The sequence below is a fragment of the Hemicordylus capensis genome, chromosome 2, assembly GCF_027244095.1.
Source record: "Hemicordylus capensis ecotype Gifberg chromosome 2, rHemCap1.1.pri, whole genome shotgun sequence".
In the NCBI taxonomy this organism is placed as follows: domain Eukaryota; kingdom Metazoa; phylum Chordata; class Lepidosauria; order Squamata; family Cordylidae; genus Hemicordylus; species Hemicordylus capensis.
The window spans coordinates 239,808,722-239,835,106 of NC_069658.1; the positions used below are offsets into that span (position 1 = coordinate 239,808,722).

Genomic DNA, 26,385 nt, shown 5'->3' on the forward strand with positions numbered 1-26,385 from the left:
GTAACATTTGGGTACCCTTGCATTCATTTTCAGTCCCTGGGAGCCACCAAGATGAAAGAGATGCTCTCACCTGCTGCTCCTCCTGCTTCTTGTCCTCTTCCTGGCTGAGGAGGAAGCCTTCTGCCAGGGCCACTGCCTGGGAACTGGTCTCTGGCCCACATTCTCTGACCCAGCTCTCCATCTCTGGGGGCAGGACGGTCAGAAACTGCTCCAGGATCACCAGGTCCAGGATCTGCATCTTGGTGTGCCTTTCTGGCTTCAGCCACCAACGGCAAAGGTGGTGGAGTCGGCTGCAAACCTCTCGGGGCCCCTCAGCCGCCTGGTAACGGAACTGCCTGAAGTGCTGGCACTGTACAGCTGAGCGGGAGGGATCTTCTCTCGGGCTCTTCTGCCTGGTTCCTTCTCCAGTGCTCCTAACCTCAACGGCATCAGAGTCTCTTTCTGCTTCAAGGTCAGCCCAGTCTTGATCTTCCATTTTCAGCCCGTCCTTTAGTGGAGCCTCTCTTTAAAGGCAGGGGCTGACCAACCCGGAGGGGTGCCTAAGACCTGCAAAGCCAAGATGTTACTTTGCATGCAAACGGTGACACTTTCACGGGACATTTTTTAGCAGCAAAAGTGGCTCTTTTTGGCTAGGGACTGGGACTTCTCTCTGTAGAAGACACAAGTAGAAGACAAGACTGAAGGGGAACCAGAGACTGGGAAGACCTTTCTCCACTTGAGGGGCACACAGCAAACCCATGACAGGACTCCGCCCTTCACCTCCACTGCCCAATCCCCAATTCCCTTCATCCATTCTCTCTGCCTTCCTTGGATCCCCTCCCAAACAGCTGCCTCCCCAACCCAACCCCACCTTTTCTTTAGCTGTTTCCTCTTTCTGCAAAGAACTTTGAAACACTGCAAAATGCACCCAAATCCAGGGGGAAGTTTGGCACAAAGGAATGTATTGAGGGAACCTTCAGGATCCCCAGAGAGTGGGTGGAAAGAGGCTTCCCAATGTGAGGGTCAGGGAGGAACCCCTGGATGGGTCAGCTGCCTAAGTCACCTTTATGTGGGGTGAATCAGGGATCGCTCCATTTCACTTCTCAGCCACCCACCCACCCCTACAATCAGTGGCTGCTTCCTTGCATTTCATGGGGGTGGGGAGCGGAATTGGATCACTCCCTCCCCATCAGCAGCTGACTTTCCATCGGCTCCCAAAAGCTCCTGTCCAGACTGCTCTCTTTGTCCATTCCATGAGGCAGAAGTAAAGCAGTTTTAAATTAGTCCCAGTACACCCAAATCCACAGGAAACTCTCTGCTAATGGGGCTGGAGCTCAGTGGTGGAGCACCTGCATTACATGCAGAGAGGAGAGCTGGTCTTGTGGTAGCAAGCATGACTTGTCCCCTTAGCTAAGCAGGGTCCACCCTGGTTGCATATGAAAGGGAGACTAGAAGTGTGAGCACTGCAAGAGATTCCCCTCAGGGAATGGAGCTGCTCTGCGAAGAGCATCTAGGTTCCAAGTTCCCTCCCTGGCTTCTCCAAGATAAGGCTGAAAGCGACTCCTGCCTGCAACCTTGGAGAAACCGCTGCCAGACAATACTGAGCTAGATGGACCAATGGTCTGACTCAGTATATGACAGCTTCCTATGTCCCTATGTCTCCAGTTTAATTTCTGGTGTGGCAGCATCAGAGGGGGAGGAATGTGGGGTGGGGGCCCCACAGAAGGGGCAAAGTATGTCCCGCATATTAGATTTTTGAAACAGAAATGGGTTGGCAGGTGGGGAACAGCTACTTTTCTGGGGGGGGGTGCTTGCCACCCCATCTGGAGCCACCCTTGCAACCCTGGCAGCATCTTCAGGTGGGGCTGAGAAGAATTCCTGCCTGAAACCTTGGAGAGCTGCTGCCAGCCAGTGTGGACAATGCTGAGCTAGATGGACCCATGGTCAGTGTAAGGCAGCTCCCTCCAGTCTTGATCTCTGCTGGCATAGCAGAGAGAGGCAAAAGAAGCTTCCTGATGTGGGTGAATGTCATCTCCTACAGCCTCGAGGCACAAATGACCAGGCTCAAACTATCATACTTCGGACACATTATGCGAAGATCCAGCTCCCTTGAGAAGTCCATAATGCTGGGAAAAGTTGAAGGAAAGAGAAAAAGAGGACGACCAGCAGCAAGATGGATGGACTCAATTACAGCAGCAATGAATGCACCACTGAGAGACCTTAAAGGCCTATTTAAAGACAGATCATCCTGGAGAGAATCTATCTATGTGGTCACTAAGAATCAACACTGACTTGACAGCACTTAATCAATCAATCAATCAATCAATCAATCAATCAATCAAAGCCTTGGAGGGATGTCTCAGCTGCCCAAGCTTCCTCTCTGTGGGGAAATACAGGCATCAATTTAATCATGTATTCATTGATTTTTTAAAAAATGTATATGATGCTCCTTCACACACACAAAAGCCCCAAGGCAGCTAAGAGAATCAATAAAAGATCTTCAGTTTTAACTATCAATAAAAGAACATCAATATACATTTTAAAGATGTAAAAACATTCATGAAAAACAGGGCTGTCCTGTGTGGGCCCTGCTGCTGCCATTCAAGTTAACTGGAAGCCACCCTCACCCCCACCCGCGGAGGGCTGATTTGCCCCATACCCCGCCCCCCGCCAAGGCCCCCTAAGGACACGCCTAAAAATGCAACGATTAATCCTTGAGAGACGAAACCACAGGCTTCCGCAGCGTTGCGATCCAATTTCTTCCCTTGCTCCCCCATGATCTACCTCCCTGCCTTTACGACTCTTCTCTTGGCCCCTTCCCCGACCGACTCCTAGCTTTCCTCCCTTGCACCACCTTCCTTTGGGCTCTGAGCCCCCACTGCACCCCACCTTGACACTCACCGGCCGCCCTTGCAAGGGGCCTGCTCGCGGATATTGCAGGGAGGGAGAAAGACCTGCAGACGCTTCTTTCCAGCGGAGGGGCCGGAAGTGAGAATGCCCATTCATAATATTTGCCTTCAAGGTGCCCCTCTAGGAATCTGGACTCACTCCATTTAACCCTTGGAGTGACCGCTTTCCGGCAAGGGCAGTCTCTTTTCACTCCCTGCCCTGCAAGCAAGGAGAGAGAGGACTGCAGAAAGGCTATCTGGGCTGCTCAAGCATGCTGCTCTTAACGATTAAGGAATTAGGAACTGGGGGCCTCTTTCAGCTTCTTCTGTTTCTTTTACTGAGGTATGGCACAGTAAGACCAAAAAGAAAAGGGAGGGGGGGGGAGACCCTGTAACGACCTACTCGTATCAGCAACCTTCTTCAGTTATATAACCACTCATAGAAACCAGTCAGTGGTACATAGAAACCTTCATCATGCTTTCACCACTGAACCCCAAAGCTTCAGCCTCAGGGGCAGGATGCCTCTCAATCCCAGTTAGCAATAGCAATAGCAATAGCAATAGCACTTACATTTATATACCGCTCTATAGCCGGAGCTCTCCAAGCGGTTTACAATGATTTAGCATATTGCCCCCAACATTCTGGGTACTCATTTTACCGACCTCGGAAGGATGGAAGGCTGAGTCAACCTTGAGCCCCTGGTCAGGATCGAACTTGTAACCTTCTGGTTACAGGGTGGCAGTTTTACCACTGCGCCACCAGGGGCTGGGGAGCAGTTGCAGGGGAGCAACAGCAGGAGATGAGAGCGCATGCACAGACCTCTTGCCTGTGGGCTCCCCAGTGGCATCTGGTGGGCCACTGTGTGGAACAGGATGCTGGACTGGATGGGCATTCTTGGGCCTGATCCAGCAGGGCTGTTCTTATGTTCTTCCTATTCTGAAAAGCAACTGCTAGAATAGGGGGTCCCAATACCAACATCTCATAGTTCATTGTACAAAGCCTCCCATTTCAGACTGAAGGCCAGACAATCCCAAAAGGACATGATCAACCTAGGGTCAGCCCCATACACTAGACAGACCTAGGCGATCACCTAGGACACCAGGTTGGGGCGGGGGGGGGCTACATGCCTCCCTTCCCCTCTCTAAGCAACCACTGACATGTCTGGCAACCCTAGCAGCCCGCCAGAACCACAGAGCATTCTGGTAGGGAGGGAGAAGAGAAAGGAGTTGAAGCTCATGAACATCACCTTATTTCATTATTAGTGAAAATAACAGATTTGGTCTAAGTCAGGTGTCCCCAAACTGCGGCCCTCCAGATGTTGCTGAACTACAACTCCCAGCATCCTTAGCCATCATTTATTGTGGCTGGGTATGCTGGGAGTTGTAGTTCAGCAACATCTGGAGGGCCGCAGTTTGGGGAAGCCTGGTCTAAGCCATAGGTTCTTCCCATTAGCTGAAAATAAAGGACATATGGTATCCTGTAAGGGACAGATGATTATAGACTGAAATAAGGAACGTATCTGCTAATAAGGGACTGTTGGCAACCCTACCGCAGATGGTACACAACTCAGAAGCAATGTCACTTGTCATAAACAGATTGCTTTACACATACGGGGCAGAGCCACCATTGAGCAAACGGGTTTAATGCACCTCTTTACAGAGCACAATGACCTGTAAGGACATGAAACAGAGCAACCTGGTTTGCCCAACCAGTTTGCTCACAGGGCCAGAAATCACCCCCAGTTGGGCAAACAGAACAGACTCTTTTGCCAGTGGTACCCTCCTCTGAATGCTTTTGCCCGTCCTTTGCAAACTCTCATTTAAACCAACGCTTGTCTTCAGAAGATTTATTGCTGCAATAAATATTATTTATATACCACTTTTCATCAAAAGTGCTCAAAGCACTTCACATAGAACAATAAGCAATAAATAAATACATAAATAAGATGGCTCCTTGGAACACAAGGTGGACACCAGCAACAGCCACTGTAGGGATGCTGTGCTGGGATTGGATAAGATCAACTAAAATCATATTTTGTTTTATACATAAAATAAAATTATAAAAAAGGAGGCAGTGTGGTGCAGCTGGAGCCAGCATGGTGCTGGACTTGGACTGGAGAGTCCAGAATTCAAATCCCCGTTCAGCCATGAAGCTCACAGTTAATCCCTGCTAACTGAGCAGTAGGAACCTTTTAAAGTCGTGATTCTCTTTATTTACCTGGGGAGAGCAACTGGCCCTATCCATCCCCAGCACAGTATACCTCCGGTGGCTGTTGCTGGTGTCTATGTTTCTTTTTTAGATCATGAGCCGTTGGGGGACAGGGAGCTATCTTATTTAATGTAATTATTTATATCTATGTAAACTGCTTTGGGAACTTTTGCTGAAAAGCCGTATATAAATACTTGTTGTATTTGTATTCACAAGTGACTTTGGGCCAGTCATTGATCTCTTAGCCTAACCCACCTCACAGGGTTGTTGCAGGGATATACATAACCATGAACACTGCTCTGGACTCCTCAGAGGAAGAGTGGGATAGAAATACAAGAAGGAAGGAAGGAAGGAAAGAAAGAAAGAAAGAAAGAAAGCAATTCATGCCCCAATGCTTCCTTATGCTTAGCTGCTAAATGTCAACTTCGGAGTAGTTAGTTGCCAAAGTTCAAATGTAGAGCGTGGGCTCCCTCTAGTGACCGTAACATAAGTGAAATTGCAGCCAAAGGTTGGGGGTGGGGGAGGCGGGGCCGCTGCCGGAATTCCCCCTTCGAGTAGCAAGCAAGTTGGATCCTAGAGCTCGCAGTTCCAGACATCGATACGGTGTCCGTGGATGCAGGTAAGTCGCGGGTAGGTGGGCGCAATGAAAAAAATCCTTGCGGGGAGGAGTTAGAGGGGCTGGGGGTGGGGAATTGGAAGGAGCCGAGATGCCACCCGGAAGAACAGGCCACCGAAAACTAGATGGGGAAGTCGTGAAAATAGAGACCCCCCACCCCGTTCCCTCCCCAAGTACGTAAGGGGGCTGATCGGAAGGGGAAATGTTGCATTGTTTGCACTGATGCCGTCTAGCAAGTACTTCCTGCTCGTTTGTAATCACCAACTCGGATTCGTATCCTCACGTGTTGGTAAACCCTGAAAGGGGATAGAGACCAGAACTCTAATATTTTTGTTGCTTTTAAAGCACCGTGTGTCTGCGCAAAACTGTGATCATAGCTGGAAATGGGAAAAGAGCTCACTGGGTGATTCTGGGCCAGTCACTTTCCCTCAGCCTAACCTACCACACAGGGTTGTTGTGAGGAGAAACAGAACCATGCAGAGCGCTCTGAGCTTGGAAGAAGAGTGGGATATAAATGTAAACATACATCGATATTTATATCCTGCTGTGCTGCTTCAGTCCAGTACTGCTTGGAGCGATTCACATGGATGGTAAAACAATGTAAACGAGTTTAAAAGTTAGTTGAAAAGATCACCCAATTAAAACATGCACATGTGCAATCAGCCAAGTAGTCATCTTTAAGGTGTGTTGGAATATTATGTGCAATTTGCTTGAGCAGCCAAAAAGGCACAATCAGTTCGAATAGCACTTAGCTAACTAGGATGCACGCCCTCTTGCGGTGGCTGGTAATCCACCCCACCCCCTCGCCTTGAAGATATTTTATGCCGGCAATGGTTAAAGGAATGTCTCAGAGGGAATGGAGGGAAACCAAGGCCACAAGCCAGATATAGAGTGTGAGTGAGAAATATCGCACTTGGAAGCAAATTGGAACCTTTGGGATTAAAAGTAACGCTTTGGCTTATATACAATGCGCAGGTGCGAAAGTTGTTGAGTACTCACTATAAAAGACGGATGAGCTGAGAGAGGAGCGCCGGCCGCACCCAGAAGCTTTTTGCTAGCAAATTAAATAAAGCTTTGTTTGAAACGTTGATGCTGGTGTCTGGTGGGAAATTATCTAACCAAGAGACAAATGACAGGGAGAATCTCTCCCTTCTAACAGGTGCCACCAAAGGACTTTTTGCTGTCTAGAAAAAGAAAGGACCAGCTCATGTTTATTTCATGTACTTACTAGGCATAATATACTTTTTAATTTGTGAAGTGCTTTACAGCTGTAACTGTGGCTTCTCTCATAAGAATCCAGTTAGTCCTTGATGTCCCTATCGTGTCCATTTTACAGAGGCGGAAGTGAGGCTGAGAGAGGAGCTTACTCAAGGTGGCTGCAGTGAGTCTGTGGCAGATGGGTAGCTTAAAGCCTGCCCCCCCCCCAATCTGTAGGTACTGGTTTACTTTGGCCTTTTAGAAACCTGTTCTTTGAACCAGCATCAAGGAGTGAGTTATGCTGGAGGGAGATCTTCTTGCCTGGGATTCCTCCAGGTTTACTGGAGGAGGGTAACTTTTCTTTCTGATGATCTAGGGTAGGAATTCTCAACCTCGGGCCCCCAGATGTTGCTGGACTGCAGCTCCCATCATCCACAGCCACAATGGTAAGCAAGGGCTGAAGGCCATTGTGGATGAGGATGATGGGAGCTGTAGTCCAACATCTGGGAACCCTGATGTAAAGCATTTAGAGGATCTTACCCAGAATTATTTCTTCAGGAAGTGTTTTCCTCAGAGAGGAGAGCTGGTCTTGTAACAAGCATGGCTTGTCCCCTTAGCTAAGCAGGGTCCACCCTGGTATAGAGTTGCATGGTGAGGATGGAGGCAAAGTCTGAATTATGGGAATGGAATTTTTCCTTGATGGAATGTCATTCCATCTTTCTTCTCTCCACAGGTGGTTCTACCATGGAGCTGCGTCCCACTTTGTACCTGACTCTCCTCCTCCTTCTGTGTGATGTCGGATTGCTTTCCTTGCTAGATGTGGGGCAGCCCTTTCTGGCTGCCCTGGGGGTCCCAGCCGCTTGGCTAGAGGCAGCTCTGCGCCTGCTGGTTCTCTTGGGGGCCCGGGGGCTGCTCTCTCTGGGCTGGCCCTCTCAGATCCCCCCTGCAGCTCTGGCAACTGTGTGCCTGCTGCCCCCCGTGTACCTCTCAGTGGGGCACTTGTTTGTGGACCCACCTCTCCTGCTGTCTTCGGCCCCTTGGTCCTGGCTGCTGCTGGGCTATGGGGCGGTGGGTCTGGCCCTCTTCCTTTGGGAGGTCCTGGGGCAGGGGGCCAGCACGGAGGAAGCCACGAAGGAAGACAAGGCCACCCTCTGGAGTTTGCTGAAGCTCTATCGGCCGGATGTGCTGTATCTGGCTGGTGCCTTCATGTTCCTCATTTTGGCTGTCATCGGTGAGTAGAACCAGCATGTATAGGTGCATGTCAAATACATATTTGAAAGGAGGAGAATTTGTGTGAACCAGAGGTAATAATCCTGCTATAATTTAAATTACAGGTTCCCAACCTTAGATCACCAGATGTGGTTGGACTACAGCTCCCATAATCCCCAGCCACAAGGGCCCTTGTAGCTGGGGATGATGGGATTTGTAGTCCAATAACATCTGGGAACCCAGGTTGGGAACCCCGGTTTAAATGACTGCATATCCTGGGATAAAAAGGGACCAACAGACCCCAATCATCAAACCCCTTCTCAGCCCCTTCCTCATCCAGCATAAACTCTTCTTTTTATTTTCCATTCCATTCTGCAGCCTGTCTGTGATTTTCCCTCCTAAAACTCTACCATCCTCGAACTCCCTTATATACATTTATGCATATATTTGTATTTCATGGGAAATGTATATTCTTCCTCTTTGATTCTCAAAGGATGCACTCAAGAAAGAGGAAGCTGCCTTATACTGAGTCAGTCCCTTGGTCCATTTAGCTCAGTATTGTCTACCCAGACTGGCAGCGGCTTCTCCAAGAAACAGACAGGAGTCTCTCTCAGCCCTGTCTTGGAGATTCCAGGGAGGGAACTTGGACTTTTCCGAAGGCAAGCATGCAGATGCCCAGAGCAGCCCCATCATACAATATCTTACAGTGCTCACATGTAGTCTCCCATCCAAATGCAACCAGGGCGGACCCTGAGTGATGATCATGATGATGATTGAAAACAACAAATAAACACTAAACTGCCAGTGACAAGCACCCTTCAAATAATCAGGAGCTCTTTAACTCCTACATCTGACAACAGAAGTGGTTTTCTTGGCTTCTGAGTGGGAGGAATCGGCAGACAAGCAAGGCAAGCTGTGGAAAAGTCCCTTGGTCCTGCAAATCTCCCTTAAATGCAACTGCCCATTCTCCCTTGCTGCCCCTTATGCCTGAAACCCCCAGGGTAATGGTTTGAAGGGATGCGATGCAGCCGTGTTCCTGAAGCTAAGCAGGTGTAGGTTTGGTCGATGCCTGAGTGGGTGACCTCCTGGAACTTCTCCACATATGCCGCTTTGTGCATGCACAAGAAGGTGTGCAAATGGTGGGCAATCTCTCCCTCCACCCGTTTGTGCAGGGAACATTTGCACAGGAGTCCAAGTTCAGGATTTTCATAGCTAAGTGGCCGCCTTGTGGGATGCAAGTTTGTGGTTCAAATACAGCCTTCATCTGAATGTTGGTCGTTAATTTTTAAGGTGTCGTAAGACTGGTTGCTGCTGCTTGAGGATCTTTATTCTCATTCATATAATAATAAAATTAAAATAGGCTGTGTGCTGCAAGAGATGGCAGTAGATGTGCCTCTCGGTGCTATATGGACCCCAAATAAACATAGGAGCCAATCAATGTGGGTGCGATCCATTCCTAATTTGTGACCACTAGTGATAAAATAGCAAAATCAGCAGCATCAACTCGGGTTTTACAGCTTCAGCCCTTTAGATGGGCCCTACAGCCCCATCATCCTTGATTGTTGGCTAGCCCCTGCTAACTGAGCAAAAAGACACCTATTAAAGTGGTGATTCTCTTATATTTAGCACGGGGAGAGCAACTGGCCCTATCCAACCCCAGCACAGCATCCTTCCAGTGGCTGTTGCTGGTGTTTACTTTATGTTTCTTTTTAGATTGTGAGACCTTTGGGGTCAGGGGACCATCTTATTTATGTGTTTGTTTTTTCTATGTAAACCACTTGGAGAACTTTGGTTGAAGAGCAGTATATAAATATCTGTAGTAGTAGTAGTAGTAGTAGTGTGGCTGGGCATGAGGGGAGCTGTAGTCCAAAACCAGCTGGAGGGACAAAGTTGTGCAGCCCCAGCATAAACAAGCACATTGAAAGGACAATTTCTTTCTCTGTGAGTGATCCCTTCTCAAGAATGAGTGAAATCAAATTCGAGACTGTCGGGTGTGCTCCTGAATTCCAACCCCAAAGCTTCATACCGGAGCCTCCCTTTATAAGTGTGTTTTAGCCTAGCTATTCCCAGAGCAACGGCACACACCTGCCACATGATCTGGGGTTGTTCACCGGCATTGTGGTCCTAGCTGCGCAATTGCCTTGCACAAATACTTGCCAGGAAGTCACATTCTGTCTCGGGTGCCAGGCGTTAGGTGGTCTGTCCATTGGTTATGAATGTGGAGTTGGAAAAGGTGCCAAGAAGGACAACCAAATTGATCAGGGGCTGGAGCAACTCCCCTGTGAGCCAAGACTACAACATCAACATTTGGGCCTTTTTCATTTAGGAGGGCAGGATAGAGATGTTTACAATTATGCATGGTGTGAATAAAGTGGATTCTTCGCACAACGTGTACTTAAACTGTGGGATTTGCTGCCGCTAGATATGGTGGTAGCCACCATCTACTACTATACTACTATGGGTATTTATATACCACTCTTCAATCAAGAGAGCTGGTCTTGTGGCAGAAACATGACTTGTCTGCTAAGCTAAGCAGGGTCCACTCTGGTTGCATATGAATGGGAGACTACATGTGTGAGCACTGCAAGATATTCCCCTAGGAGCCAGCGTGGTGTAGTGGCTAGAGTGCTGGACTAGGACCAGGGAGACCCGAGTTCAAATCCCCATTCAGCCATGAAACTAGCTGGGTGACTCTGGGCCAGTCACTCTCTCTCAGCCTAACCTACTTCACAGGGTTATTGTTGTGAGGAAGAACCTAAGTATGTAGTACACCGCTCTGGGCTCCTTGGAGGAAGAGCAGGATATAAAATGTAAAAATAAATAAATTAAATAAAATAAATAAAGAGAATCACCACTTTTAAAAGATGCCTCTTTGCTCAGTTTGCAGGGGTGCTAGATGGGTGCTAGATAAAATCTAGATGGTTTTAAAAGGAGATCAAACATATTCATGGAGGATAGGGCCGTTAATAGCTACCAGCCTTGGTAGCTATATATTTTCATTGGGATTAGAGATGGCATGCCCCTGAACCCCAAGTGCGAGGGAGCACTGAGGGAGGGTGCAGTTTCCCTCTCCCCCCTCCCCGCTTGTAGGCTTTCCAAGTGTGCCTGGTTGGCCTCTGCATGAGGCAGCATGCTGGACTGGATGGGGCTTGATCTGACCCAGCATTATATTCTTATGCCATAGAGAGGAGAGCTGGTCTTGTGGTAGCAAGCATGACTTGTCCCTTTAGTTAAGCAGGGTCCTCCCTGGTTGCATATGAAAGGGAGACTAGAAGTGTGTGCATTGCAAGAGATTCCCCTCATGGGATGGAGCCACTCTGGGAAGAGCAGAAGGTTCCAAGTTCCCTCCCTGGCAGCATCTGCAAGATAGGGCTGAGAGAGATTCCTGCCTGCAACCTTGGAGAAGCCTCTGCCAGTCTGTGTGTAGACAATACTGAGCTAGATGGACCAGTGGTCTGACTTGGTATATGGCAGCTTCCTATGTTTTTAAAGTAGCATGTATATTTGTGCATATATGTGGTAACCTTAATCTTCCAACCTTTTAAAATACACACTTTAAAAAATGGTTGCAAATTTGCTCTGGGGTTTGGGGAGAGGTGTGTTAGTGTCAACACTGGTACTAACCAATCAGTGTCATCTACAGCTGGCTTTTCTCCATTCAAATTGAGCTGCTCTGAAAAGCTGGATTGTGGGTTTCTTCAGAGCCTGCCCCTGGGGGTGGGGGGAGAACTGAATCTTTTGAGGGCACTTCCACACTGCCTCTGTTGAACCTAAAACATTACCCTTTGCCTTCACCCGCGTCTTCTCTCTCCAGGTAAAACATTCATCCCTTATTACACAGGACGTGTGATTGACATCTTGGGCAGCAAATACGACTCCGAGGCCTTCTCTGTTACCATTGTCCTCATGTGTCTGATGTCTCTTGGCAGGTGAGCTGCCCCGCCCTGGTCACACCCGGGGATATTCCAAGAACAAGCTTGGATACCTGTGATACTCACTTCTTGTGGTTTGCAGAGTTAATGGTTACATTTGAAATTGGCGTTGGAGCTGAAGGTGGAATTATCTGATATATATATTTCCCTGCTAACTGCTGAAAGAGTTAGCCAAGAGGCACCTTTTAAAGTGGTGACTCTCTTATATTTAATAGAGGGAGCGCAAATGTCCCTGGTCAACCCGGGATAGCAACCCAATTAGCACACCAGCAACAGGCACTGGGAGGGATTCCCTCCCAGTGCCTGGTGGGTGGGATTCCTTCCCAGTGGCTGCGGCTGGTGTCTCCCTTGGGTTTTTGTTTTGATTGTGAGACTTTTGGGGATAAGGAACATCTATATATTTATTTCTCCTAGGTGTACCCGTCACTAATCCCATGTGTGGCAGCTCTCGCGAGAGTTCGTGAGCAGCTGCTCGTTAGCGACGGGGATGGGAGAAAATAGGGATTCTGGCCCCAGTGGGCGGCCCGCCGCTGGGAGGAGGCAGTGGCGGGCCGGCCCAGCTGCCGGGAATTGGCAGGCGGGCTGAGTTGTAGGGGTGTGCACGGAACCGTGGAGTTGCGGTCCGGCACTGGGGTCGGGGGTTCCAAAGGAGTACGGGGGGGCTTTACTTACTCCCTCAAGAATGCCACCGTATTTCATTGAGTAAGCGGGCGGCATACCTCCCTGCCGCCCGCTTCATTCCCCCTCCTCTCGGCGCGGCTGCTAATCCATTCCTCCTCCTTTTGAATGAATACTCAATCGGGCGGCAGGGTATCTCCCAGTCCCTGCCGCCCGGCTCTTCAATGCCCTCGGCTCGGCTGGCGGCAGCGGGAGAACTCCCTGCCGTCCCCTTCCCCGGCTGGGCTGCAAATGGCTTCTAGGAAGCCATTTGCAGCCCAGCCGGGGAAGGGGACGGGGTCGGCAGGGGAGTTCTCCTGCCGACCCCTTGAGTATGGGAAGGGAAGGGGCGGCAGGAGTCCTGGGGCTGCGGGGAGCGGCCGCCAGCCGAGCCGGGGGCATTGAAAAGCCGGGCGGCAGGGTCTGGGAGATACCCTGCCACCCGATTGAGTATTCATTCAAAAGGAGGAGGAATGGATTAGCAGCCGCGCCGAGAGGAGGGGGAATGAAGCGGGCGGCAGGGAGGTATGCCGCCCGCTTACTCAATGAAATACGGTAGCATTCTTGAGGGGGTAAGTAAAGCCCCCCCCGTACTCTTTTGGAACCCCCCACCCGAACCAAAACCACCCCGTGTCCGGACCGGTCTGGAGGCCTTTAGAATGGCCTCCGAACCGGTCTGTGCACATGACTACTGAGTTGGCGGGCCGGTTTTCTGGCCAGCCCACCAGCTGGAAGAAGCGGGCTGCTCCTGCCACCGGCTGGCTGGCGTGAGCAGGCGGCAGTGGCCTGGCTGCTAGGAGCAGCAGGTGGTAGTGGGCCATTAACTGCAGGCGGGCGGGAAAGAAGCTGGGCGGGAGCGGGAGAGAAGCAGGCTGCTCAGTCTGCTGGAGATGCAGATGCTCTGCACCCAGCCCAGCTAGTTATTCTTATTTCTTTTGCTATGTAAAATGCTTTGAGAACTTTTGTTATTGTTGAAAAGTGCTACTTAAACACACACACACACACACACACACCTGCCTTTCAGTAATAACACCTCCCATGCAACTCAAATAAACAACATCTTTAGAAACATAAGTAAATAAAAACCCTTTCAAAAACCATACAATTCCTTCAGAACGTAATTAAGAGCCTGGCAGAATAATAACTGTAAAATGACAGAATCATAAAGTTGGGAGGGACCTTGGAGGTCAGAAGTCACTAGTAAGTCTAAGAAGTGATAGTTGGATGGGGTCTTCAAGGACTTCTAGTCCAACCCCTGTTTAGTGCAGGAAACTAGGGATGTGTGCGAAATTTGCTCGTATCTATTCGAATTTGAGTGGAATTTGGATTTATTTGAATTTGGTCAAATTCGAATCAACTCGAGCGAATTTTGTGCACATCCCTACAGGAAACCACTACAGCATCCCTGGCAGAGGGCCACTTGAAAACCTCCGGTGAAGGAGAGTGCATCGCTGCATGAGGCAGACTGTTGTACGGTCAAACAGCTCTCAGTTAAGAAGTTCTTCCTAAGGTCCATTCTCAATCTGCTTCCTTGTCATTTCAAGGAATTTCAATTGTCATTTCAACCCATTGGTTCTCGTCTTGTTCCCAGGAGCAAAAGAGAGCAAGTCTCTTCCTTCTGTGCGATAGTCCTTCAGATATTTAAAGGTAGCTGTAGAATCTCCCTCTGGTATGCTCTTCTCCAAGCTAAATGTACACAGCCCCTTTAACCTTTCCTCGAAGGACTTGGTTCCCAGATCCCTCACCATTTTGGTTGCTTTCTGTTGAGCTTGTTAAGTGTCAGAGAGGTCCACAGTACTTCATCCCTTCTGGACTTTCAGCAGTTACTAAACACATGGTTATTCTGCCAGGCTCCTTACTGGCCAAACTTGGAATTTGGGCAGAGCAGTAAGTTTAGTCTAAGGAGAAAGGTGCTGGAGCCCAACATGCTTGGGAGTCACACCCTCAGCTCTGCAAATGTTTCTTCCCCTCCAGCCACACACACACACACACACACACACACACACACACACACACACACACACACACACACACAGACATGTGAAGTGATTGCAGTAATGCCTTTGTGTGAGTCATCTTTGGCATCAAAGCTCCTAAGGGCTTTTTGGACTCACTTCATGGCTCCTTTAGGAACATAGGAAGCTGCCATATACTGAATCAGACCATTGGTCTTTCTAGCTCAGTATTGTCTTCACAGACTGGCAGTGGCTTCTCCAAGGTTGCAGGCAAGAATCTCTCTCAGCCCTATCTTGGAGATGCTGCCAGGGAAGGAACTTGGAACCTTCTGCTCTTCCCAGAGTGTCTCCATCCCCTAAGGGGAATCTCTTACAGAGCTCACACTTCTAGTCTCCCTTTCATATGCAACCAGGGTGGACCCTGCTTAACTAAGGGGACAAATCATGCTTGCTACCACAAGGCAATTATACTGCTAGCCAGAATGCCTTGTTGAAGAATTTGGAACCCAGTCTGTCTATCCCCGTGCAATGTGGCATGTGGCAGTGCCATACACGACATGGGACCTCCTTTTCCTTTGCACTGTTTTCTGCCCTTCTGGTTGTGTGCAAATGCAGAACCAACTGAAGGCCAATCGCTTCCTGTGTTATGGGTCAGAGCAGGGGTAAAAGGTTAGTGTGATCCAGAACCGAAATTGGGGCTCAGGCAGGACACCCAGACAACTTGAGGATCTGCATGTGGCACATGGGACCCTCACTTCTTTCTCTCCGGCTGCTTCGTTTCCAGTTCTCTCTCTGCTGGCTGCCGTGGGGGGCTCTTCATGTTTTCCATCTCCCGGATGATCATCCGGATCCGTGGCCTGCTCTTCTCTTCCTTGGTGCAGCAGGACCTGGCTTTCTTCCAGGAAGTGAAAACAGGTGAGGCCCAGATGCATCAACTCAAGCCTGTCTCGCAGTCCTGCTGCCATGTCTGTGGTGCATGGACTGTTAATGTACCCTGCTAATTCGGCAAAGAGGCACCTTTTAAAGAGGTGGCTCTCTTATAGTTAGCAGGAAGAGAGCAACTGCCCAGTCCAGCATTAGGGATGTGCATGGAACTAGCAAGGGCTGGTTTGAAGGTGGTGGGTGGGCATACCTTTAAGGGCGGGGGGGGTATCCTTACCCCTCCCTCCACATTCCCCCCACTGGCGCTCCATTTAAAAAGTCTCCGGGGTGGCAGCGGGGGCAATGAGGTGGGAGGGGTAAGGGCACCCTCCGCTGCCCTTAAAGGTATCCTTCGCCCCCGCCTTCGAACTGGCGGAACTGGCGGTTGTTCAAATTGGTTTGGAGGTTCGGTTCCATGCACATCTCTACCCAGCATAGTGACTCTCCAATGAATGATTCAGGCGTAGGGATGTGCACGGAACCACAGAAGCGTGGTCCGGCAATAGTACTTCCCCCCACCCCACCCGCCGCTCTTCCCCCTCCGGCGCTGGTGTTTCTAAAATTGTTCTTGGGGTGGCACAATTCCTCCCTGCCACCCCTGCCCCCGTCGTTGTCTGAAAAGCGTAAAACTAGAAAGAACTAAAAATAGCTCGTCTACTATTTTTAGTGTGTGTACTGTTACTCCTGCTAACTGGTGGCTCTCTGTCCCTATTTCAGCTCAGCATCCTTTCAGTGACTGATTCTGGTGTGCTTGTTTTTAGATTGTAAGCTCTTTGAGGACAGAGAACCATTGTCTCATACCTTTTTAGGCCTACTAACAGCCCGCTGATAGGAACTCCCTGTAGGAAAAAGAAATTCAAATTTAGAATATTCTTTGCTTGAGTAAGACTCCCCTTCCAGGTCTTTCAGGGTTTTTAAACTGGTTTTTTTAATTGTTTAATGGTTGTTTTATGGTGTTTTATCATCTCTGTTTTAACTGTTAATTGATTTTAATGGTTTTGTTTTAATTGTAAACTGCCCTGAGCCATTTTGGAAGGGCGGTATAGAAATTGAATGAATGAATGAATGAATGAATGAATGAATAAATACATCAACTTCCCACTTAGGCCTTGAATGGAACACGCTTATCCTCCCGGTACTGACCTGTGTCCCTCTTTCCACCACAGGGGATTTGACATCCCGTCTCTCCAAAGACACAACCATGATGAGCCGTTCAGTGCCGCTTAATGCCAACATCTTCTTGCGTAGCCTGATCCAGGCCATTGGACAGTATGGATTCATGTGGGGTCTGTCATGGCGTCTGTCGCTGCTGACGCTCATTGAGATACCCATCATATCGGCCACACAGAAGGTCTATGATGCCCGACACCAGGTGGGCTTTGCTAGGGAGGAGATAGCTGGATGCTGGAAATGTGTGAATGGGATGGGGTGGGTCCTGGTGAGAGGCACACGACTGAGCGTGGTTTGCATCAACATGAAAAACAAGCTTGTTTTCTGTTGCTCCTCTGGGCAGGACTAGAACAAATGGGTTGAAATGACAAGGAAGCAGATTTAGGCTAAACTTTACAAAGAATGTTGTAACTTTAAGAGCTGTTCAACAGTGGAACAGTCTGCCTCATGCAGTGAAGGACTCGCCTTCACTGGAGGTTTTTAAACAAAGTTTGGATGGCCATCTATCAGATCACATCTGCGACCACATCTGGAGTTCTGGGTACAGTTTTGGTCGCTGTATTGTAAGAAGGATATCGTAGAACTGGAAAAGGTGCGGAAGAGGCAAACCAAGATGTTCAGGGGCCTGGAGCACCTTCCTAATGAGGCAAGGCTGCAGCATCTGGGGCTCTTTACTTTGGAAAGGAGGCAATTAAGGGGAGACATGATCGAGGTGTATAAAATTATGCATGGTTTGGAGAGGGTGGACAGAGATAAATTTTTCTCCCTCTCTCACAACCCTAGAACCAGGGGTCATCCCATGAAACTGAAGGTCAGGAAATTTAGGACCAACAAGAGAAAGCGCTTTTTCACACCGCATATAATTAATCTATGGAATTCTTTGCCATGGGATGTGGTGATGGCCACCGGCTTGAATGGCTTTATAAGGGGCTTAGACAAATTCATGGAGGACAGGTCTATCAATAGCTACTGGTTTGGTGACTATAGGCCACCTCCAGCCTCAGAGGCATGATGCCTCTCAATCCCAGTTGCAGGAGAGCAACAGCAAGAGAGAGGGCATGCCTTCACCTCTTGCCTGGTGGGCCCCTCTGTGAAACAGGATGTTTCACACAGGCATCTGGTGGGCCTCTGTGTGAAACAGGATGTTGGACTAGATAGGCCTTGGGCCTGATCCAGCAGGCTTATTCTTATGTAAGAGGTACATAAGAACAGAGATGTAAGTTTTGGGCGGTAAAAAATATGTTAAATAAAATAAGTAAATAAATAAATAAATAAATGTAGCGTTTGCTTCACTGAGCAAGGGGTTGGTCTTAGATTTCTAAGATGTCTTACAACTCCCTGGTTCTGTGAAACCCCTACACTCTGCATAAAGAGAGCCTGAATTCTGGAGTTTATGCATGCATTTTGTTTATATTACCTTCCATGTAAAGGCACTTTGCGGAGTGACATAAGGAAGCAAAACAGTCCTCTGCCCTCTAGAACCTGACAGTCCAAATTTCAATAGAGAGGAAGGCAAAAAGGGCAATGTGAGAGGCAAGGGCGAATGTGTTGCACCAAACACATTTGAATTCCATTGTTTGAATCTAATTATTTGCATTTTCATCTTCTTATACGTGTATCTACATTTAGATAACATTTGTGTTAAAAAGTTTTCCTCAGAAAAGTTTACTATGCAAACTTTCCTAGCACCTCAGTAGATTGTGTTCTGATTGTGTGAGATGGGAGATATTCCACGGAATAGTTCTGTAGTAGAGAATTTTATGTTTTGGCATGCTTTCTGTGTGGAAAATGTTGTGCTGCTGGCACCCAAACGAATATCTTTGCCTTCTCATTTCCCCAGGCTTTGATGAAGGCAATCCAGGATTCCCAGGCACACTCTGGAGAAGTGGTGCGTGAAACCATTTCTTCCATTGAGACAGTGCGCAGCTTTTCCACTGAGGAGGAGGAGTCACAGCGCTACAATGCGGCCTTGGCCGAGACCCAACGGCTCAAGAATCAGCAAGAGCTGGAGAGAGTCTTCTACTTGCTCTTCGAACGGGTGAGAATGCCAAGTCCTGCGGAGAGGGGGCTTTTCTAGACAGCAGTAAAAATGGTTCTGAAAAGACTTTGCCAATAAAGCAAGAGCTTATAGAGCATCCAAATGCTCCTGCAGATTCTTGTAATCTTTCTGTAGTGTTATTAAAGCTTTAGCGGAGGACTCAGGGGTGTAGCAAGGTTGGAGTGGGCCCAGAGACAAGATTTAAAATTCCCCCCTCACTGAAGTTTTTATATATATATATATATATATATATATATATATATATATATATATATATACACACACACACACACACACACACACACACACATATATATATATATATATACACACATATATATATATACATACTTTTGTTTTCAAAAGTATAGGTTGTGGCACAAAAGTATAGTAATTATACTTTTGTATATACAAAATTATATACTTAAGTAAATAGAAGTCTTCTCTGTGAATGTTGGACGCCAAGGTGGAGAGAGAGAGAGAGAGAGAGAGAGATCTTTTGTTCCATACTCCTCCTTCAGTCATTGTCGTGCAAGGTCCAAGGCAACATTTATAAGGTTATCGCCCATCAGATGACTGGTGACTTATAGGGTCCCTGCAGATCAGGGACATCAGTGCAATGTCCTGATGTTGGACATCAGTTCCAACATCAGTGCAAATTATCATGGGGAAAAGCACAGAGAGTTCAAGCTAAGAAAAAGGAGTTTACATTATATTCTTAGTGCCATCTGCTGGCAATCTGGAAGTGGTTGAAAAAGAACTGTGAAAGTACTACCTTTTTTCATACTCCTTTTATTCTAGCTTGGAAGAAGAGTTCATTCACAGGTGTTTCATGGATTGCCAGTAGATGGTGCTAAGAATATGATTCTGTTGTTTTTCTTAATGTGAATTCCTCATATTTGGGGGGATGGGAGATTAATCTGCTCATGTCAGAATATATCAGCACCTGCAAAGACCTTAGTAACCAACTGACCTGTAGTGTCCAAATGTCTTCAGTGAGATGGGCTCCCTGGTGACCTCTGGGTAGCCGTGAGGCAAACCCAGAAGAGGAACAAGAGAACATGATGAAAACTAGGACGGACTTTCCAGGGAAAATGAGGAATTGGGAGGTGAGATATTGGGAGCACTTCTACCTATCAGGAACCTTTGAGGGGAATGGAGAGAAGAAGCAAGCAGGCCAGGCAAGCAAAGGGACTTCAGGCCTTCATATCTCACCCCTCCCTCTTTTTTCTAGCTGTTTCGTTTGGCTCTGAAGCTAATGATGCTCTACTGTGGGTACCAGCAGATCCGTGCCGGCCTGATGACACAAGGGAACTTGTTCTCCTTCATCCTCTACCAGATGGAAGCGGGGCAGAATGTACAGGTGGGTGGGAAGCCCTACAGTGACATGCTAATAGGGCTGACTGTCCTCTTTTTGGTCTTCACGGCAACACAACATTTAAGTACAGGATTTTTCATCCCATTTCCCTAAAAGGGGCTCGCATTACATCCTTCGGAATCCTTCAGAATCTCCACAACAGCTTGCTGCGGTTGTCACTATCCTCCCATTTTACATATGGAGAATGCAAGGTTCAGAAAGGGAGTCTTTCACTTTCCCAAGACCATCAAGTCAGGTTATAGTTGAGCTGCAGCTCAGGATAGAGATACCCGGGATTTCAGTTTGGTTAGCTCAGAGGTTTTAGCTGTTTTAATATGGTACCTGTTTTGGACTGGTTTTTTAAGACGCTGTGAATCATGCTAAGTCTTGGGTAAAAGCAGCACAGAAAACTAATAAATAAACTAAAGGCCAGATTCTACAGGTTGTAAAGCAGTGGGATTTCTGGGTGCTTTGAAAATTCGCTTATCCTGTTATGGCTTCTGGATTGCAAAGACCTCCAAAAGGATCTCTCCAAACTGGGTGAGTGGGCAACAAAATGGCAAACATGATTCCGTAGCCAACATCCAGACTAGTTCCTGTGTTGCTAATGCCTGCTGCTAAAAGACTAATGCCTGAAGGTTGGGAAATATAGGACTGACAAGAGGAAGCACTTTTTCACACAGCATAAATCTATGGAATTCCTTGCCATGGGATGTGGTGATGGCCACCAGCTTGGATGGCTTTAAAAGGGGCTTAGACAGGTTCATAAAGGACAGGTCTATCAATGGCTACTAGTCTGATGGCTGTGGGCCGTCTCCAGCCTCAGAGGCACGATGCTTCTCAATCCCAGTTGCAGGGGACCAACAGGAGGAGAGAGGGCACGCACATACCTCTTGCCTGTGGGCTCCCCAGAGGCATCTGGTGGGCCACTCTGTGAAACAGGATTCTGGACTAGATGGGCCTTGGGCCTGGTCAGCAAGGCTGTTCTTATGCTGCTCTTAGGTTTTTGGAAACCCACCTTGAGGCTTTGGAACTCCCTGTTGAAGTCAGAGCTTCTCCAGCTCTGGCAGTTTTTAAGACGTTGCTTAAAGCAGATCTATTCACCCAAGCTTTTAATTAAATGTTAATTGTGATTGTAAAATTGTATTAATTTTTAATTGTTTTATTAGCTGTATTTATTATGTAGCAGGAACACAGGAAGCTGCCATATACTGAGTCAGACTATTGGACCATCTAGCTCAGTATTGTCTATCCAGACGGGCAGCAGCTTCTCCAAGGCAGGAGTTTCTCTCAGCCCTATCTTGGAGATACCCCCAGGGAGGGAACCTAGAACCTTCGGCATGCAAGCATGTAGGTGCTCTTCCCAGAATGGCCCCATCCCCTAAGGGGAGTATCTTAGAGTGCATCAAACATGTAGCCTCCCATTCAAATGCAAACCAGGGTGGACCCTGCTTAACAAAGGGGACAAGTCATGCTTGCTACCACAAGACCAGTGCTCCTCCTCATTTATAGTAAACCACCCAGAGATGCAATTTTGGGGCAGTATAGAGATACACGAAGCAAAACAAAATGTTGTGCTTGTTCAAGGAACAAAGATGCACCCAGGTAGGCAGGCTGCATAACTGAGCAGATGCTCAATGTTGCACTTGCGCAATGAGGATAGTGGAGCCAGATGTGGGCGTCTACTTCTACCACAGGTTGCATACCTTGTTGTACAAGCACACACTGTTGCACAAGGGCAACACTGTTCTAGAATGCATGCGCCCAACTTGGTGCATCTGGCTAGTGCAACGTGTTTGAACAAGGGTGGTGTTAGACTAGGGTTGGCAACATTTCATTACCAGAATGAGGGACACAAGTTTGTGGGGGCTGGCTGGGAGGTGTATGCAGTGGTAATCAAGAGCCTGAGTATCATTGATGTATATGTAATAGAATTATATGCTATTAGAACCTAAGAACATAAGTACAGTCCTGCTGGATCAGGCCCAAGGCCCATCTAGTCCAGCATCCTGTTTCACACAGTGATACCACTGGAAGCCACAGGCAGGAGTTGAGGGCCTGCTCTCTCTCCTGCTGTTACTTCCCTGCAACTGGTACTCATAGGTATCCTGCCTTTGAGGCTGGAGGTGGCCCACAGCCCTCCGACTAGTAGCCGTTGCTAGACCTCTCCTCCATGAAGTTATCCAAACTCCTCTTAAAGCCATCCAGGTTGTTGGCTGTCACCACATCTTGTGAAAGAGAATTCCACAAGTCGAATTCCACAAGTGTTTCCACAATAAATGAGGGACAAATGCTGTCCCTACAGGGAACAACATTTCATCCCTGAAAAGAGGGACATCCTGCATAATGAGGGACAGTTGGCAACCCTATGTTAGACAGAATGTCGCCCAGGGTCAATAAGTGTAAGTCTTCAGGAGAGGCTTATTAAAACCTTCTTCAGTTGCCTACAGCTCATCTGGTGACCACTCAGGATCAGGCCTCTTCTATAGCCACCCCCCACCCCCGGGACCTTGGAATGAACTCCCTTTGGGTGTGAAAAAGCTTCCCCATCTCTGGTAGCTTTTAAAAGAGTTTTCAAGAGTCAGTTATCTTAGGGATGTGCACAAACCGGTTCAGCGCCTCCTTTGGGAAGTGCCAAACCAATTCGGCAGGGCAGGGAGTGGTTCCTTTAAGAAGGGAACAGCACTGCAGCTACTGCAGCCTTGGCTAGAGTGAGTGCCATGCTTGGAAAAGCGGTGGGGTGGCAGCGGAGCAGGTAAGGACCTGCTTACCTGCTTTTTAAAGGAGCTGCTCCCTGCCCTGCCCATGCCTGCATGAGCCGTTCATGCACATCCCTAATTTATTTAAGCAAGCCTACAACCAGTTGTAAGTTGGTTTTCTTATTATTATTGCTGTTTTAAATTTTTAACGGTTTTAATGCTTGGTTTTTAACTGTGGTTTTCTTGTTTTTGTTTTTTGCAAACCGTCATGGGACATTTGAGTGTGGCGGTACAGAAATGTAATAAAATGTCTAGATCCAACAGGATGTCTTTGAAGACAAGTTGCGGGGAAGCAATGGCAGGGAAAGGATATACCTTCATCTGCTGCTTGTGGGTTTCCGAGAGTCATGTGGGTGGCCCAGGGGGAAATGAGATGCTGGGGAATAGACTATCCTTCCATTCATATGAGCCTGGAAGTTAAGGGCTAGTCCTAATGTCAGTGGCTTACATGCTGTGCAGTGTTACATGCGCTCTTGTGCGACGTAAGAATTGTGCAAACAGCTGCACAATTGCCAGCCGTCATTTCCAGTGGTCAACACTTGCACAACTGCATTCACACAATTCTTGCATGTAGTGCAACGGTGCTCTTGTGAAGCGGTGCAAACATTATAGTGCCACACGCACATAACTTCATTTTTTTGTAATGATGAAATTTGTTTATTTTTATGTAGCGTTCGATTTATATACCGCTTTTAAAATAATCTCAAAGCAGTTCACAATATGGTTAAAACACACAAAATACAAAAAGTACAGCTATTAATATAAACATTAAAATAATATCTATTTAAAAATTTAAAAACTTATGTGACATGAATTGCCTTGGTGAGGATGAGAGATGGGTGACTGAAATATAATACATTTATTAGAAATTAGAGATGTTTTATTGAATATTGGCAGAACAAGGCAGATTGATCCAGTGATCTCATCAATATATCTGGACTATTGTGATTTATAGACCTGCTATGGATTCATTCCCGCCCCCCATATATTTGTATTTGTCTTCGGATGCAATCTTGTTGGTATTATTGCAGTAATAAAGGTAAAGTTGTGCTGTCGAGTCAGTGTCAACTCCTGGCGACCACAGAGCCCTGTGGTTTTATTTGATAGAATACAGGAGGGGTTTACCATTGCCTCCTTCCACACAGTATGAGATAATGACTTTCAGCATCTTCCTATATTGCTGCTGCCCGATATATGAGTTTCCCATATTATTATTATTATTATTATTATTATTATTATTATTATTATTATTAATTCAATTTCTATACCGCCCTTCCAAAAATGGCTCAGGGCAGTTTACAAAGAGAAATAACAAACAAATAAGATGGTTTCCTGTCCCCAAAGGGCTCACAATCTAAAAAGAAACATAAGATAGACACCAGCAACAGTCACTGGAAGTACTGTGCTGAGGGTGGATAGGGCCAGTTACTCTCCCCCTGCTAAATAAAGAGAATCACCACCTTAAAAGGTGCCTCTTTGCCCAGTTAGCAGGGGTCATAGTCTGGGAAACATGGCAGCGGGGATTCGAACTGGCAACCTCTTGCTCCCTAGGCAAGTTACTTCCCCACTGCGCCAATCCACTTCTTATATTTCTGATAGTTTTTTTTTTTTTAATTGTTAACATGTCAATTTAATGAAATTGCCACATTCCTACAAGTACCCAATGCAGTGAGAACATCCAGCATGTTATGTTTTTCAGGCAGCCACGTTGTGGCTTATGTGATTTCCTATTTTAGGCACATCGTTCAAATGCCAATTCATCTAAAACACATTTTGAACACCAGAATTTTGAATAGGAAAATGTAATCAGTTTTCAAATACTGGTTTGTTTCGGTTCTATCCCCTTCATTCTTCTCCTTCTTCCAGTACTTGATGTACATGTACGGAGACGTGCTCAGCAACGTGGGAGCTGCAGAAAAGGTGTTTGAGTACCTCCATCGAAAGCCGTCAGTTTGCACGAAGGGAACTCTGGCTCCGGACTTCCTCCGAGGACACGTCTGCTTCCGAAATGTTTCCTTCTGCTATCCTTCACGCCCCGATATTGAAGTTTTAAAGGTAGTTTGAATTAAGCTGATCATGCTTAATTGGGGAGTAAGAGGTGACCCAAAACATTTAAAAAACATACAACAAAAAACCTGAGGCCTTCTGGAGTCTAATGTAATCTGAGTGAGTGCATGTGTGCACATACACACATCCATGCACATAAAAACTTTGATTAAAATAAAATTTAGGAAAAGATTGATAACGTGTTTTTCTAAATATTTCTGTTTTCTGTTAATATTTAATGTGCTACTTATGTTAAGACCCTAAGATGATGATGATGATGATGATGATGATGATGATAACAAGATAGGCTGGGCCCACCCTTTAAAATACCTAGGTGGTCCAGACCCACTCTGAATTTCACCCCTGGAATTCACCAGTCATTTCTATTAACCTGAGACTTAGGGTTAATAGGGGCAACCTGAAATCAGTTGCTCCTTTTAACCTGAGAATCCCAACATGTGTCGATCAGCACTAGAGAAAAAGATACCTTCCTTGCATGATAGCCCTTGAAGCCACTTTGCATTACGTTGCAGCCTCCTGCTGCTCAGTGGCATTTCTCTAGAGCAGGGGTAATCTTAACCTTGGGTTCCCAGACGTTGGACTACAAGTCCCATCATCCCCTGACACAATGGTCAATAGGAGTTGTAGTCCAACAACATTTGGGCACCCAAGGATGGGCTCCCCTGCCCTAGGCCTTTTCCCCCCTGGGAGAGAGAGAGAGAGCCTGGGGTGTGTATGGTTATCTTGCAATAACTGCTTCGCGTCTTCTCCTTTTTCCATCTCCAATGCAGAACGTCTCCTTTGAGCTCCACCCTGGGGAGGTGACGGCGCTGGTAGGTCTGAACGGTAGCGGCAAGAGCACCTGCGTGGCCCTGCTGGAACGGTTCTACGAGCCCCAGTCTGGGGAGATCCTGCTGGATGGGATCCCCGTCCAGGGGTATGAGCACAAATACCTGCACAGACAGGTGAGGGGCCGCCAAGCTGCACAAGCCGAGACTGGGGGAGTCTCTCCCGTTCTAAGCTCAACTGGATGAGAGCAGGTCGTGGCTCTCGGCAGTACAGAAATGGCCATTTCACTTTTCACGAAATGGGTGCCATGTTTGAACAAGTGGTGGGCCTCTGGGAGGAGAGGTTGTGGCCATGCCCTTTGCAGTCACTCCACTACAAAGGCATGCCCAAAATGTCAGTGATGTGTAACAACAGCCCCCCTCTGCTCTAGCGGTGTTATTGGCAGGCACTGCCAGGCTGTGCCGTAGGCAGCTGCCGCCAGTAGGTAGCACAAGCTAGAAACTTGGGCTAGGAAAGCCAGGCCATCAGTTGGGCCTCACACAGGAGGCAAAAGTTAGGAGCCCTCCAGAGGTCAAGCCAGATAGACAGTCAAGAGTTGGTGGGGGGCGAACCAGTAGCCGAAAGTTTAAAAACATGCCAGAGGTCAAGTGAAGTAGACCGTTC

The 26,385-nt window shown here is 47.6% G+C and overlaps 2 protein-coding genes across 8 annotated transcripts in view; one reads left to right on the plus strand and one right to left on the minus strand.

Moving 5' to 3' along the window:
• The window catches only part of LOC128347590 (zinc finger protein 420-like), a 32,871-nt gene extending 29,852 nt beyond the window's left edge, over positions 1-3,019 (minus strand). The window contains exons 1-2 of the mRNA XM_053302539.1: positions 2,881-3,019; positions 71-546 (exon numbers count right to left, since the gene is read on the minus strand). Of these exons, the coding sequence (XP_053158514.1) occupies positions 71-475 (405 nt within the window). The 5' untranslated portion in view covers positions 476-546; positions 2,881-3,019. The remainder of the gene's footprint in view (positions 1-70; positions 547-2,880) is intronic.
• A 61-nt stretch (positions 3,020-3,080) lies between these two features.
• LOC128347471 (antigen peptide transporter 2-like) overlaps positions 3,081-26,385 on the plus strand; it is a 38,798-nt gene continuing 15,493 nt past the window's right edge. Inside the window, exons 1-9 of one of the 7 annotated variants that reach the window (XM_053302213.1) lie at positions 3,081-3,210; positions 7,623-8,120; positions 11,913-12,027; positions 15,427-15,557; positions 16,730-16,935; positions 18,574-18,771; positions 20,006-20,134; positions 24,754-24,942; positions 25,725-25,898. In XM_053302213.1, the coding sequence (XP_053158188.1) occupies positions 7,634-8,120; positions 11,913-12,027; positions 15,427-15,557; positions 16,730-16,935; positions 18,574-18,771; positions 20,006-20,134; positions 24,754-24,942; positions 25,725-25,898 (1,629 nt within the window). In that variant the 5' untranslated portion in view covers positions 3,081-3,210; positions 7,623-7,633. Of the gene's footprint in view, positions 3,211-5,172; positions 5,696-5,768; positions 5,982-6,499; positions 6,668-7,622; positions 8,121-11,912; positions 12,028-15,426; positions 15,558-16,729; positions 16,936-18,573; positions 18,772-20,005; positions 20,135-24,753; positions 24,943-25,724; positions 25,899-26,385 lie in introns of those variants that run through there. The other 6 variants (XM_053302212.1, XM_053302208.1, XM_053302210.1 and 3 more) reach the window with 6 other exon arrangements.